This window comes from Vipera berus (genome assembly GCF_964194415.1).
Source record: "Vipera berus genome assembly, chromosome: Z".
Classification (NCBI taxonomy): Eukaryota; Metazoa; Chordata; class Lepidosauria; order Squamata; family Viperidae; genus Vipera; species Vipera berus.
This window is the reverse complement of record NC_138205.1, coordinates 77,769,250-77,785,979: the sequence shown is the minus strand read 5'-3', so window position 1 is coordinate 77,785,979 and position 16,730 is coordinate 77,769,250. Positions and strand designations below refer to the sequence as shown.

Sequence of the window (16,730 nt, the reverse complement as noted above, 5' to 3'; positions counted from 1 at the left end):
AGCATGATAGCACTAAGCTTTATCTCATGAATCACTCAAGAGACAGTTCCAAAGTTGAATATTTCCTCTTACCTAATTAACACGCAATGCAGACTGGGTGCCATGTGACTTCCACCTTGCCCCAAAATTAAGTAAATACCTTTGTAGGCATCAATTTGACTGAAATGAGGAAATGAAAAGGACTTTGAGGACTTTGAGGTTAAAGAAATAAAGTGTGCATGTCAAGGTTGAATCACTAAGAACCCTGCTAAAACTTCTATTGCTACTCAACTTGCCATAGAAAGAGGGCAGGGGTAGGAAGCATAGGGAGGAAATGAGATTCCAAGAAGTTGCCCCAGACCATGAGAGCCTACAAGAATGCCAAGGTCACTAACACAGGTGTGTGACAGAGAGGTGGACTGTTCTCATAAGAAACAAAAGATATATGATTGGGCAACATGGGGGTATTAGGGAAGCTATTGTTAACTAGGCAGATTTTCACATAGGAAAACCAGAACTGGTTTTGCTTCTTCAGTTCCAAGATGTGTATTGAATAAAGTTTATCTTTTATAGCACTTCAAAGCCTTGAAGATTCCTTGATTTTGAGTTCACTAGTCAGACAGTTGAGAGTGGAGCTTTTTCATGACAGATTTAAGAGGCTTTCCCTTTTGGTCAGTAATGTGTAGTGAATAAGCAAATACAAATAACAGAACTCATTTCACATATTATGTCCCTGTTTTAATTAATTAAATACCCATATTTAAATTAACATTACAGAGCTGATGGGATTTCTTTTCAGTACTTTTCATTACTTTCAATTCTCATAGGTGTTAGGTTTCTTAGATATCAATACTGTAATTCAAAGCAAAATAACACAAGGTTTTCTTTCGCCCAATCTATAATCCAGAGGGAAGAGATAATTGTGGTTTGTATCATTTCATCAACATTCTTATTACTCATTCATCCCAGATACATATTAAACAAATATAAGCCTACAACAAGTTGTATAATTCATCTATTTAGAATATATATTTTCCTTTTATAAAAAGTATTTTTTCTTCATTTTAATAAAGGCTACGATGAAGAAAAACATTTTTAGTTATCATTTTAATTTTTTCTTCATTACAGTTACGAGAGCTGGAAGATAAATATGCAGAATGTATGGAAATGCTTCATGAGGCACAAGAAGAACTGAAGAATCTTAGGAATAAGACAATGCCAAATGCTATATCACGCCGTTACCATTCATTAGGCCTTTTTCCAATGGTGAGAAATCTCATTTGAAATAGTTCTCAAAAATTCATTTTGTGCCAACACTTAATGCAACTTTGATTAACTGAAGACAATAGTTTTAGGGTTTATTTCAATATATATATCAAAGAGGTATCTGAATTCTTGGGTTGAACAGACAGTCTTTAGTGTGCTACTGAAGTTATATTGTTGCTGTTCCTTTGGAATATATTATAGTGAGCACTTTGTGTTCAGCGTTTATTAGTAGCATAATATTTCTTTATGTAGATGTCTAAAAGAATTGGCACTGTCATTATCAGGCAAATATTCTGATTCATTTCAATTGTATAATGGCATAACTTCAAAAAATATTGCCAAAAATGAATTTGTACTTAAGGGGGGGTGTATGATTTACTATGATTAACAAATATCAAGTTGAATATCCAATGTCCAAGATGAGTAAAGAAAAAAGATATAAAAATACAGACTAAAATTGGTAGAGACAGGAACTCTGCACATACAAATTCGCCATATATATGAAATCACATTGTACTTTATTGCTATTGAGATAAACTATAAAATCCATCTATAAGCATAAAATTCATCCAAATTTGATAGAATTTTATTTCCTGCTTCATTATTTTAATTGATTTTTTTTCTAATGTAGCAATTGAAGAAGGCACATCTCAATTGTTATCAGTAGTTGGAGATTTCTAATGTTGGGCAATTTATTTTAGCTACATTTTAGCTAAAATTGTAGATAATAAGTTCCTTATTTTTAAGTATCAGATTTGGATCTGTAAATACAGGTAGATTCTACTTACTGTATAACCATAATGGTTATCCACCTCTTGCTGTCCTGATGTATTAAACAACTATGCGGGTGGAGGAGGGAGGCCCTGAGAGGCTTAGTGCGGGCCCACATGGCCCAGGCTTACCAAAGCTTTCCCTATTCCCTGAGACACCTTGTGCTCCATTCCCACCCTTCGGAGTCCCCATAGCCATTGGGCCTGTTTCCACTCCCTCTTCACCCCAAGATCCCTGCAGGCCTTTCTCCCACCACTTCTGCCAGGTCCCCACAGCCCTTGGGCCTCCTCCCCACGCCCTGTAACCCACTTACCTTTTAAAGATCTCTGCAGCACTGCAGAGTCCTTGAGGAAGCAAAACAGATTGCTTCGTTGTAAGCCATGTGGCTTGATTCCAGAAGTGGCTGCCATTTTCCAAATGACTACAATTCAATGCAGCCACTTGGACAAAGATAGCAGTTTTTGGAATTATTCTGCATGGCCGTACAACAAAATGAGCTGTTATGAATCCCTAAGCCTAGCTCCAGAGCTTCAGAGATCTTTGAAATTTAAGTGAGAAGGAGGGTGTGGGACCTGATGGAATGGAAAGGCCCGCAGGGATCTGGTGGAGAAAGTTGTGGGGGGAGATAGCCAGGGATCTCTGAAGAATCTTTTGGTCAGTTATAAGGACAAATGACATTGAGAGCACTGCAGTGGCTGTAACTTCAGAACTGGATATATTAGTAAAGAGGTTTCTTGGAATCTGCCATAACTTCCCTCTTGTGACAATTTTTTCCAAAAAAAATTATGCCAGAAATACCCACCATAAATGAAAGACTCTCCCTTCCTTTTTTGGCAACCTCTCCAACGTTGGAAAAATAATGCTGATTATTATATATGTGCTTGTGAGGCAAAAGAAATCAGGAGCCACAGCAGTTCAAATGAATACAAGGGTAGCACTTTTTACAACAACCTGAGTTACTAACAGTCAAAGCAAAATGGTGATAGATAAGAGTCAAAGGAATTCAAGTTTGTCTGGACTTAGATCTGTTGCGGGTACAAAGAGACTTGAGACTGATGGACGTGCTTGACTCCTTACTGTGCCTTGCAATGAACCTGAAGTGCATCCATATGTCGAGGATTTTCTATACCAAATTCTCAAAATTGGTATTAGGCTAAATTGCTAAATCTCTAGAATTCCAGTTGCTAAAGCATTTGAGTTTACAATAGAATAACCATGGTAATTTAACATCAATAAACTTCTTTATTGGAAAGTTCCCTGTTGCTATAAAAATCTTTTAGTCTGCAAAGATATATTGTCTCAAAAGTTTCATTTTAGCCAGATCATAGTGATTATCCTCATATATAAATTCTTTACTGAACTAAAAAAGAAATATCCTTTATCAAAGCTATATGTTATTCTTTCAAATTCAGCATATCATTTAGTGAAAACAGTTTCCATCTTAGTTATTATAGAAAAGCATTTTTGATGAACCTGTCATTATACAATTATTTAGCTCTAAAATAGTTTTAGTTTGAATCATATTTCTGTACTTCTTGCTAATATAGTATCAAATTGGGTATGACCCAGCTTCCCTGTTTCTATGATGTATGTAAAATCTTTTTTTATTCTTAGTTGTGTTAAAACCCATTTTAGGCTTTCCATTAGGAGGCACTGAAATAGAAATTGAACCTTGCAAGGAGTTTCTTTTCCACAGCTGCAGTTCACCTAAAACATTGAAATGTTTTGAATCCCAGTTTTTCATTTCTTTGCTTAATTTCTTTCAAGTTGGTATATAATTATTAATAAAAAATATTAATACTTTGATAATAGTAATGCTTAAATATTTTAAAGAGTTAAATACTATTGGAATTCCTAAAATACCTGTCCAGTTTCTAATAATATTTTTTCAAATCTAAAGAATTTTTGCCTAATGTTTTAATCAATTTGTATAAGTTTAGTGTTCTTTTTTATGCATTATTTTTCTCATCCTCTTCTCCCTCCTATATTTGATCGCCTTATAATAATAATATTAGAATAACAGAATCGGAAGGGGCCTTGGAGGTCTTCTAGTCCAAACCCGCGCTCAAGCAGGAGTTTGACATGTCTGCCCTATACCATTTTGGACAAATGGCTATCCAGTCTCTTCTTGAAAAGCTCCAGTGATAGAAACTCACAAGATCTGGAACAAGCCATTGCCCTAATTGTTTTCTTTGATGAGAAATTTCTCCTTAGTTCTAGATTGGATCTCTCCCTGATAAATTTCCATCCATTACTTCTTGTCCTACCCTCAGGTGCTTTGGAGAATAGATTGACCTGCCCTCTTGTCTATGACAATCCCTCGAATATTGGAAGATGCTATTAGGTTAACTGTAGCCCATTTCCCCTCCCCCCCATGTGTGCTACATCTCCATGTTTAGCTCCTAATCCTACAATCCCACTTAGACTGAACCTTCCCCCCCCCACCCAAGGATCCTTTAAAGATCCATTTCATGGTCTACCCAGGGGGTGACATACTGAGATGCCTTCTTCCCCATTGCAGTCAGTAATCCCCTGAAATTAATTTATGTATTTCCTTAACTGTAATTTAATTTACATTCTTTTATTTATTTTTTCTTATTTATTGAATTTTTTTCTGTTTTCCTTTAAATCAAACAGGTCAAAAAGAATTAATAGAATCAGTATAATTTCTTTTACTCCGCAGCTCAGCTTGTGTTTGCACCTACTTTCCACAGCTCCAAGGACAAATGATATGTTGATTCTTTCACCCTTTGAAGAGAGCTCTACCAGAATTACAAGTCAAAACAGAAATTGGTTATGCACTGTTATAGCTTGGAATATACACTTTGAATATAATTACACTCAATAAACTTTTCATTACCAACATATATAGAGTTTGCATGTGGGATTAAAATAACTGTATATTTCTACATTGTTGAGTTGAAGGTATGCATATTTAATTCAGTGAGAATTTTAACCATTGATAAGAAACTGTCTTGAATTTCTTTAGATAGATTGTTGTTGTTAGTTGCGAAGTCGTGTCCGACCCATCGCGACCCTATGGACAATGTTCCTCCAGGCTTTCCTGTCCTCTACCATCTTCTGGAGTCCATTTAAGCTCACGCCTACTGCTTCAGTGACTCCATCCAGCCACCTCATTCTCTGTCGTCCCCTTCTTCTATTGCCCTCAATCTTTCCCAGCATTAGACTCTTCTCCAGTGAGTCCTTCCTCCTCATTAGGTGGCCAAAGTATTTGAGTTTTAGCTTCAGGATCTGGCCTTCTAAAGAGCAGTCAGGGTTGATCTCCTCTAGGACTGACCGGTTTGATCGCCTTGCAGTCCAAGGGACTCGCAGGAGTCTTCTCCAGCACCAGAGTTCAAAGGCCTCAATTCTTTTGCGCTCAGCCTTTCTTATGGTCCAACTTTCACTGCCATACATTGCAACTGGGAAGACCATAGCCTTGACTATACGCACTTTTGTTGACAGGGTGATGTCTCTGCTTTTTAGTGTGCTGTCTAGATTTGCCATGGCTTTCCTCCCGAGGAGCAAGCGTCTTTTAATTTCTTGACTACAGTCCCCATCTGCAGTGATCTTGGAGCCCAGGAAAATAAAATCTGTCACTACCTCCATTTCTTCCCCATCTATTTGCCAGGAATTGAGAGGGCCGGATGCCATGATCTTGGTTTTCTTAATGTTTAGTTTCAACCCAACTTTTGCACTCTCCTTCTTCACTCGCAACAAGAGACTCTTCAGTTCCTCTTCACTTTCTGCCATTAGATAGATAGATATCTATAAGAATGCACTATAAATGGTTTCCTGAAAAACAAGGAAAAATATTTAAGTATGTAAATGGTAACTCTTGGTAGCTCTTGTACACAAACCTAAATTCAAAAATCCCCTATAATAAAAATCTCAAATTGATGTTCCACCAAAAATTAAATCCACTGAATATCCATGGCATGGAAGCTTAGAGGCTACCTTCTCCATTCCTTGTTATCCTCCCTTTGCTTAATTTCTTATATTGGATTGTGTCATGGGTGAGTTACCTCTTTGCTTTCTCTTAAAGTCTTTATATATACTTTGATTTTGCATTTTAAGAGAGGAAACGTCAGATTTAATTATACCTCCTAAACAGAAGATGAAGTCTCATTTTCTTTGGCAGGTGAGGACATTTCAGGTCCCACCCCCATAGCAGAATTAGTGGTAATGGTGTAATTGTGAAATGAATCTGTTTCTACACCTGAGATTCTTGATATTTAGCTGCTATGACTTCTTATACAGTACAAGATTTTGGCTTCTTCCAAAGAGGAGCCCATTTTGCTATGATCTAGTTGCAGTTTGAATAATCTTATGGAGGCTAATGATGACAAATTATATTCTCAGATGAAATCAGATTGTGGCAGAATAGGAACAAGATTGGCTCTATGCAAACTAACCATAAAGTTATTTATATGCTGAATAGGATTATAATTACTTTGGGTTGTCATGTTATGAATGCTTGTCAGTTAAATTGGGCCATAGGCACAAGGTGCAGATCCTACATGTGTACCCACTGCCTTCCTATCCAACAGCATCTTTTCTTGGATGTTTGAACTTGGGGATGCCATTTCAAGTTAAGCCCCAGATGACATGATTTCTGTGGCAACCATAGGTTTGCCTATTCTTATTTTGGGCCGCATATACATAAGCAAAACCACTTTGGATCTTGCCTTTCCTTTGGAGCAGTTGCAGTGTGATCTGGATGTGGGGGAAGGTATTGCCACCAAGCCTTTAACATGGTCAGATCACTTCTTGGTGCAGATGCTGCAGTGGATTGCCACCCAAAGGTTCTGTGGAACCTATTTAAATAATCGTCCCCAGGAGTCTAATGGATCCAGGTGACTATTGGTGGACACTTAGGAAATTTGCTGAACAGATAAATTCTTTGAAGGTCTGGTTTGCTGTTGGTATTAGGTCTTGATTAAATGTATTTTGGGTGATCATTTCCTTATTGGGAAGAGCCAACATCACATATACTGGGTTGCTGTGATCAGTTAGCACAATATTTTACTGATGAAGTCATCAGATTTAATTAAGTCCTGACTTGCTTTAGGCAGTATCCAGGAGGGTTATGGGGTAAACATCTTGTTTACTTACCTGGAATTCCTTTCAATCTGGTCTATAAATAGCAAACTTTCTAAAGGGTCATGTGCCACCTATGGGCTTGATCTCTGTCTTTCTTGATTCTTTCAGGCAGCTAAGAGAGCAGTAATTTCCTGCATCACAGATTGTTAATGTCTTGTTGCAACAGAGGATGCCACCAATGATCTTGAAGGAAACTGTGGTCCATTGCCTGGCTCTAACCTTCCCTTTTGAGGGAAATTTTATTAAGTCATAGATGGACAGTCATCTATAGATCACACAAAGAAATTGATAATCTGGATTCTCTGATGATTCAGGCTTGGATATGGAATGCCAATGGCATTGCTTGTACAAATGGATATGGAATGCCAGTGGCATTGCTTGTACAAATGGATGACCTTTTTGGGATTTGGATGGAGTAATCGTGTCTTTTGAATCTCGCAACAATCCTCAATACCATCAACAATGATATCCTGGACTGTTTTCAGAAGTTGGGAATTAGTAGCACTGTATCGTAGTAGTTCTACTCATTCTTTGATAGTGGGTTCCAGTCAGCAGAGGTGGGGCAGCTGAGATTGCCTTAATGGTTATTTTCTTGTGGGAGACTGCAAGAGTTGATTCTCTCCCATTTCTATTTAACATTTATATGAAGCTGCTGAAAGAGATTATCCAAAGGTTTAGAGTTGGTATTATAAACAGGTTGATGATAACCAACTGTACCTCATTATCACCATTAGATTGGTGGTATCATTTAAGTCCTGTTTAAGCACATGGAGGCCTTAGGGTCTAAATGGGTGAGAACAAGCTTAAATTAAACCTTTAATAAAATAGAATTATTGTTGTGTATTGGAATTATATATCTGCTTCAGATGTTTTCCCCTGAAGGTGTAGGTTTGTGATTTTTTTTTTGGGGGGGGGGGATTTCTTCTGGAATCATGGCTTCTGGTAGACCAGTAGGTCATGCATAAGGTTATCGGAGTTTCAACCATTCTGGACAGGTCTCATCAGAGGAGCCAGACAAAGAATGCCTCTCTCATAAACAATAAGGTGAAATGTAATTTACAGAAACCATACCAGATTGGTCAGTGCCCAGGTTAAAAAGGATAGTGCTAGATGTTGAAGTTCCTGGACTCAGTGATTATTGGATGAACAACCAAGGCCAGCAGTTTCAGAACTATTGGAATAAATATGAAATAAAATGTTCACAAAAGCGGAATTGGAACAACTGCAATTATCTATCCAGGGCAAAGACATTGAAGCCATGCCAGAAATAGCTCAGATAGTAAAGGCAAAGCAGGGGAAGTGAGCAGTAGAGGAAGCCAACTTAGTTACTGAATAGTTTTAATTCCCATACTAGGCTGGCTTTCCTCTGCCTTATCCTCAGAACAAAGTTCTACTAGAGAAGAACTAAAGTAAAGAATAACTGATCATCTAGAACAGCAAAGGGACAAGAATAATGTTGCCTGAATTGAAACATGTTCCAAAGAAACAGCTAGCACAAGGATTACAAGATGCCAAAACTGTAATATCAAATATAAGCACTGGCTCACTGCAAGAAACAAGCTAACTAATGTACAGCATGGCTACATTATAACCAAATACCTGGATGCAAAATCAGCAAAGAAAAGAAAGAGTGCATCACCAAAATAGAAGATCAGGCTGGAAAACAAGATTAGCAGACTAAGATGCAAGCAAGCTAGATTAGACGAAAGGAAAAAAAAATAGTTGAAGGAGAAGAAGACCAAAGAATACCTGTTCAAGAAATATCACCTAGAAACAAAAACTAAGGAAGCATTATAAGCATTATAATAAAGCAGCATATAATAGCTACAGCCAAGATGATCCACAAATACAAAGCTTGCACACTATAGATAGAATCTCAAATTTCAGTCAGATAAAAAATATTACCATGAAGAGGCTGCAGTGGATCAGTCAACACCTGACACAGAAACAGTGCTGTTCTGGGTATAGCTAGGGATAACCTATGACATATACAACAAGAAAGCAACAAGAAGAGGTGGATAAGGATAAAAAAATAAATAATGGAGAAAAGGGCAAGTTTTGGCAACTATAAGCCAATTTCCTGCTTACCAACAACTTGCTAATTGCTGATGTCTAACAGCATCTATTTGAAAACAAGCTCTTTCCACCTGAGCAGGAAAGAAGCTGCCTTAACAACAGGGAATCGATTCCAACTTGACAAGATTATTCTGAAAAACTGCAAGAGAAGGAAGAACAACTTGAATGTAACATGTAGCATGGATTGATCACAAGAAGGCAATGGGCACCATGCCACATGAATAATCAAATGCTTAGAAATAATAGGAGTCAATAAAAACGTGGTCATACAATGGAAGACATAGTTGCTGGTCAACAGTGATAGTTCATAGAGAAGTTAATAACGAGAGAATGTTTCAAGAAGGCTCATCTCATGATTACTGTTTGTGATTGTACTGATTCCTTTATCAACATTACAGATAATCCTTGATTTATGACCACAGTTGAGTCCAAAATTTCTATTGCTAAACAAAAAAGTATGAGTTTGCTTCATTTTATGGGCTTTCTGGCCACAATTGTTAAATGAATCATTGCAGTTGTTAAGTTAGTAACGTGGTTATTAAGTGAATCTGGCTTCCCCATTAATTTTGCTAGTCAGAAGGTTGCAAAAGGTCATATGACCCTGGGACACTGCAACCATCATAAATACATGCCAGTTGCTAAGCATCTTAATTTTGATCAGTTGACCATGGGGATGCTGCAACAGTTACAAGTGTGAAAAATGGTCATAAGTTATTTTTTTCAACTTTGAATGGTTGCTAAACAAATGTTTGTAAGTTGAGGATTACTTGCATAAACAATTCAGGCCCTATCTGTCAAGCATCAAAAACATCTACCAGATTATCCCATCTCCTTTACATGAAGGATCAGAAGCTGTATAGAAAAACACATCTGAAATAGAATCACTATTCAGCATTGGCCATATATACAGCCAGGATATTGCAGTGAAATTTGAACTTGACAAATCTATATCCCTCACCATCAGCAGGATTAAAACAGAGAAAACTGAAGGATCAAGAAATAACTTCAAGAGTCTGGATGAGATCACTACAAATACTTGGGCATTCTTCAAACTGACATTGAGCACACCAAAGTCAAGAAGAAGGTTAGAAAAGGGTACATGAAAATGAAGGTTTTAATGTCCAAGTCAATGAAAGAATTACCATCAAAGTGATCACCACCTGAACAATTCCAGTTGTTAGATACATAGCTGAAATATAGTGGGCTGGATTCAAGCAAAACTAAAAGCCCTGAATGGGAAGACTAGAAAAATAATGAATCCACATAGTGATATTAACATATTCTACTTAACAAGGAAAATAGGTGGGCATGGAATATTATAAGTACACCAGACAGTTGAATAAGAAAAAAGGGTGCTGGAAAAATATCTGAAGAATACTGAAGAAGACACACCAAAGCTGGTATACCATGAACCTTATTGACCAAACTGTTCTATGAGAAAGATCAAAAGTAGAATATAAAAGACATGGTAAGGCAAAGTATTACATGGGCAGTACGTTTAAAAAAAAGCAAGCAAATAAGACCTGGAGTAAGAGTAGGAAAATTGAGGAAAGAGATAGATGGGTTAATTCTGGCTGCACAAGACCAAACCTTAAGAACAAATAGATACAAAGCCAGAAATGAAGCAGCAGACAGTAAACACTGTTTCGGCAAAGAAGCTGAAAAAACAATGGACCACTTAGTTAGTTGCTGCAAGATTGCCCAGACTTACTACAGCAATGCCATAACAAAGTAGCAACAATGATGCAAAAAAATCACAAACACATAGATCTGCAAGAAGAAATAGAATTAATATGGCAAAATAAATCTTAAAACAACTGGAGCACAAATTGAACAACATCAGCATTGACCCCACCAGTCAGTTGCAAAAGACAGCCTTTACTAGGACTAGCTTACATCCTACAATGATACTTTTAACATCGAACAGCATCTACTTATTACAGGTTCTTGGGAAAGACTAGTAGATTGATGAAAATGGCAGACTGTGCAATGAACCATAATAATACAATACAGCTAACTATTCCAGTTCAGTTACCTGATGACCAGAAGTTATTGTGTAGAAAATAGTTATGTCCACATAAAGATTTTTCTACTGTTTTTAATAATATTGCAGAGTTTGACTAGTGGTTCATTGATTAACTTTTTTATATGTATGGTACTTTGTTTGCTGTTGTAATTTAGTTTCTTTTTCAAAAATTATTTTTCTAGAGCCAATTATTAACATTATTTGAGATAATACTTTTTTCAAAAAAGATATGAATTAAAGCTGCATAGGTGTTAGAGGTTTCTATCATAATACTTCTTTCCCAAGAATGTCTGTAAATTTTAATATTGAAAAACATCTAGATTCATTTATTTACATCTAATGTGTGTTTTTGGTGCAGATGCTGTAGCAGCATCTAGAAATATTTCTAAATAATTACAGCATTTTCCAAAAATGGTAAATTGACTTCTTCTACCCCACCTTTTTGTATATTGCAAAGAAAGACAGATAAAGACAATAATGTGCTCTCACACCATTCAAAATTGTTTCAACAGGATTCCTTAGCTGCGGAAATTGAAGGATCAATGCGAAAAGAGCTGCATCTGGATGATACTGACTGCTCTGATTTAAAGTATGACCAATATATTGTAATACTTTGGAGAAAAGCTGATTTAACAGTAATAATCAGTAACCTTTGTGGTACATGTAAAATATTTAGACAATCCACTTTAATGAGCTTTTAAGAATTTCAAATCTTCATTTAAATTATTAAATATAAGAATACAATTAGATATAAGAAAATGTTGGGAACATTGGAAGGTTTTTATGGTGTTGCATGTAGAATCTTAGCTTTTTATTTGTGGAGGGTTGGTGGAGGGAAGATATGCTACTTCTCAATTAAAATAGAAAAATAACCTTTTTGAGAATAACAAAACTGAAATGGAATTATGCATCAGGAAAACATCATTAAAATAATAGAGGCATATCTATTTTCTGCATGTGAAAAAAATATTCTCTCTCCATTCCACCAGATGTTTTGCATTTCATATGTTGGTAGGCAAATGATGTCCTTCAGAAATTCTGGACTACAACTCTCATAGTTTACTGACAGTATTATGGCTACTGAGATTTGTGGACTAAAACATCTGGAGTCATCAGATACTTATCTATACCATTTTAACATTGCTGAATATGGTAATATAGGACAAATATATGTTCCATAGCTTAAACTTACCTAGACAAGTTTGTAGTAAGATTAGGTCAACTTAGCTAAAGATAAACAAGTGTGGGTTTGAGTTTGAGTCTTATCTGGAATTCTTTTTATATTGTTTTGCAACTTCTGGAAGAAAGGCAGTATATAAATGGAAGAAATACAACACTAAAATGGGGGACAGGTTTAAATAGTTCATTATTTTAATCTGTGTACCAGCTTACCATAATTATTAGATTTTTTTCCATTCAATCATATTACTCTATATTCTAGCACAATACTTATGAAGGATCTTATATAGCATACATAAATTGCCTGATCCTTATCAAAAAAGGAGAATGTTTGTAGCTCAGGGTATAAAGGGCCCTTGGTACTTTCTGAGCTTGCTTGTTTTCTTGCAAGTGTTTTCTTGTAGATGTTTCATTACCCTAACTAGGTAACATCATCAATGCTAGTAAGGAGTGCTGTTTGCTTTCAGTTTATATTCTCGTGTCTTGCCTGAGTGGGTAGGGGCGGTCTTAGGGATTCTTTGGTTGGGCTGTTTACTAAGGGCTCTTGGCAGTTTCTGGATTGGGGCATTGCTTACTTGATTGTTGGTTTGACGTTGACTACGAAAGCAATAACCCAACCTCCCACAAGAGAAGCTGTACAAGGACTTTATTTAAATGAGCCCAAACACACTGCAGCAACCCAGAACAGCAAAAAAAGGAAATGGAGCATCTATACAAAACATTCCAACAAAATGGATACCCAGGCAACTTCATCAAAAAGTCCTTGATCACTCAACCCAATACAGCACAATCAACACAAAACCTAAAAAAAAATACACTGCCATACATCAAGAATGTCTCAGAAACCGTAAATAGACTGCTACAACCACATGGAATGAGCATAGCACACAAGCCAGCTGAAGCCCTTTAAAAATCCTAAGCAAACCAAAAGACCCAGCAACCCCAGAAGAAAAAACAGGAGTTCTCTGCAACATACAGTATAAGAACTGCAGCCAACCTCTATGTAGGACAAACAGGCAGAAGATTGACATAACGCATCCATGAACACCAGCTGGCAGTCAAAAGGCATTATCATAATTTCACAACATATAGACAGATTTAACCATAGTTTCAATTGAGAAAATGTGACAATCCTAGCCCAGGCCATATCCAAAAATGCCAGGGAATTTCTAGAAGCCTGGCACTCTGAAAAATCAGCCATCAATAGACACATAGACATTAACAACATCTATAGATTATGCAAAAGAGACAATCAACCAGTCCCAAAGAGAAAAAGACTCCAGCACCTCTCCACCAGTAATCAGCACTCAGATCAGCATAGATTAACTCCAAGGTCAGCTTCATAACAACAACAACAACAACAACAAAGTCTGGATAGTGGATGTGGCAGTGCCTGGAGACAGCAGAATAGACGAGAAAGAACTGGAGAAGATAAAATATGAAGACCTACAAATAGAAATATAAAGACTGTGGCAAAGGCAAGCAAGGGTAGTGCCAATAGTAATAGGCACCTTGGGTGCAATCCCAAAACAACTGGAGCACCACTTGAACACCATTGGCATTGACAAATTCACCATTAGTCAATTGCAAAAGGCGGCCTTACTAGGAATTGCTTCCATCCTGCGACGATATCTATAATACCATCAAACATTCACATCTGCCTATACCAGGTCCTTGATAAGGACTTGATAGGTAAACAAAAATGCCAAATCCAGTCTGTACATCTGGCTGATCAATAATAATAATAAGGTTGGAAGGGACCTTAGAGGTCATCCAGTCCAACTCCCTGCTCAGGCAGGAAACCCTATAGCATTTCAGACAAATGGCTGTCCAGTCTCTTCTTAAAAACTTCCAGTGTTGGAGCATTCACAGCTACTGGAGATAGGTTGTTCCACTGATTACTTTTTGTAACTATCAGAGAACTTTTCCTTAGTTCTAGGTTGCTTCTCTCCTTAATTAGTTTCCATCCGTTGCTCCTTGTCCTGCTTTCAGGTGCTCTGGAGAATAGCTTGACTCCCTCTTCTTTGTGGCAACCCCTGAGATATTGGAACACTGCTATCATGTCACCCGTAGTCCTTCTCTTCGATAGACTAGAGAATCAAATAAGCAATATCCTAGTCAAGAAACAGTCTGACTAAAGAATCCCTAAGACCGCCCTACCCACCCAAACAGGCAAAACACCAAAATGTAAACTGAAAGCAAACTGCACTCCTTACTAGTACTGATGATGTTACCTAGTTAGGGTAATGAAATGTCTACAAGAAAATAAGCAAGCACAGAGAGTACCAAGGACCCCTGATCCTTATCCTTTAACTATTGTTAAACTACAGTTAAGTGACAGTTGTAACTTAAGTTCTCACATATCAGTCCTTTTATTTTTGTCCAGAGCCAATAAGAATAATCATTTTGTCCGCCATTTCAATATTTTCAGTATAAACCTGTTTACTGAACTTGTAATACTTTTAGGACAGATATTCAGATGACATCATTATTTCTGCAAAACGGGGGAAAATATATTAATACTACATTTTGCTATGTTTCTCTAACCATTTTGCAAAGTATGGCATCCTATGTTCAATGTAGGAACTTCTGATTCAGTTCTTCTTTTCTGTTGTGGGCAGGGGGAAGGTAGTGTTAACATTTGAGCCTGAAAACTATTGCTAGTCATCTTGGGATATTGTCTAGGCAAGTAACCAGGACAATTATATTAAAACTTGGTAGCATTTATGAAAAAGGTACTGTTATATGCCTCTTCCCTTTTCCATACATATAAATAACTTATAAATGTGTACTTCAGTGTTAAGATGTAACATATCTATTCTTCTCTAAGGCTGTTTTTAAAATATAAAAGCATTATTAAAGGAGTTCCTGCAGCTTTTACTCTGCTAATCATTGTTGATTATAGAGGCAGTGCTCATCTCCGTTTCAAGACCATTAGGCCAACTCTGTCCAAAGACATTTCTGTGATCATGTGGCCAGCATGATGTCAAAAAGCATTATTAGTTATATTAAAATATAATTACAGAAAATTTAAACCAGGCTGTCATAATATGCTACCTTCAGATATGTATTGAAATTCATAGAATTAGCTGATGAAGGCTTGTTTGAATATTTACTATAATGTGGTTTATATATTATTTGGAAGGATACTAATTATATGTGTCTTTGTCAGCCATCACAAGCGAGTGTTTGACACTGTACGAAACATCAATCAGGTAGTAAAGCAGAGATCCCTAACTCCATCTCCAATGAACATCCCAGGATCTAACCAGTCTTCCACAATGAATTCAGTCATTTCTAGCTGTGTCAGCACACCACGATCTAGTTTCTATGGAGGAGACATTTCCAATATTGAGCTAGACAATAAGACGAATAGTATCATCCTAGAAACTGAATCCACTGACTCTAGGTTAGTAATCATAGCTAATTTTAAAGTGTATCTTCTTAACAAAAACAGTTTTGTCCTAATTATTTTCTTCTACCTTCTGCTATTATATCCATTGGTTAAATCAGTGTACTACACAACATTATCTCTATATTTAGAAGGAATCTAATTTTAATTCAAGCTGTGCTTATCTTTTTTCATATTGTTGTAATTTAAGATTAATTCTTTTTATTTTAAATTATCAGATACTTTAAAAATATAGATCTAGGTTCTTCCTTAACTATATTTGACTTATAAATCATCAGAGTAATGTACAGGTAATCCCCATGTTACCAGCGTTCACTTAAGGCTCACTCAAAGTTACATGATGAGTGCCCCCTAGTGCTTATAAGCAAGTGCCAAAGTTAAAAATATTGCAGCACCACGGCAGTCATTCACCCTTACGAGCAACAACAGTGGCTCTGTAAGATTCACCCTGGTTATTCCCTCCCTCCCCACTCCCACCCCAGGTCTTCTTAGGCACCGGGCCTTCAATACTCACCCTGCAAAGATCGAGATCCTTCGCTTTGTTGTCCTTTGCTCCAGGCCTTTGGTGCATTTGTAGAGAACAGAAGCCTAAAGTAACAGAAGATCACATGAGATCAGTGGGGCGAGATATCACGCTACTGATCTTGCATAATCTCATGGTACTTTAGGCCTCTGTTCACTGCAACAAAGAATGGAATCGAAGCTGGAGGACCCTTCCATATGCCTCTGGAGGCTGGATCCAGGCTTCAGAGGCCTTTTCCAGGCCACTGCCACCCAGTTCTGAGACCGGGGAATGCTTCCTTGCTTCCCCGTGGCCCAATCCAGACTCGAGGTGTTTTCTAGGCCGCTGCCACCCAGATCTGAGGCTGGGGAATGCTTTTGCACCCCCCCCCCATGGCCTGATCCAGGCTCCGGAGG

At 37.2% G+C, this 16,730-nt stretch overlaps 1 protein-coding gene across 5 annotated transcripts in view; it reads left to right on the top strand.

Moving 5' to 3' along the window:
* The window catches only part of TRAK1 (trafficking kinesin protein 1), a 130,670-nt gene that overhangs the window by 81,739 nt on the left and 32,201 nt on the right, over positions 1 to 16,730 (top strand). For all 5 annotated transcript variants that reach the window (XM_081343760.1, XM_081343759.1, XM_081343758.1 and 2 more), the window contains 3 exons: positions 1,108 to 1,245; positions 11,734 to 11,810; positions 15,573 to 15,809. In XM_081343760.1, the coding sequence (XP_081199886.1) occupies positions 1,108 to 1,245; positions 11,734 to 11,810; positions 15,573 to 15,809 (452 nt within the window). The remainder of the gene's footprint in view (positions 1 to 1,107; positions 1,246 to 11,733; positions 11,811 to 15,572; positions 15,810 to 16,730) is intronic.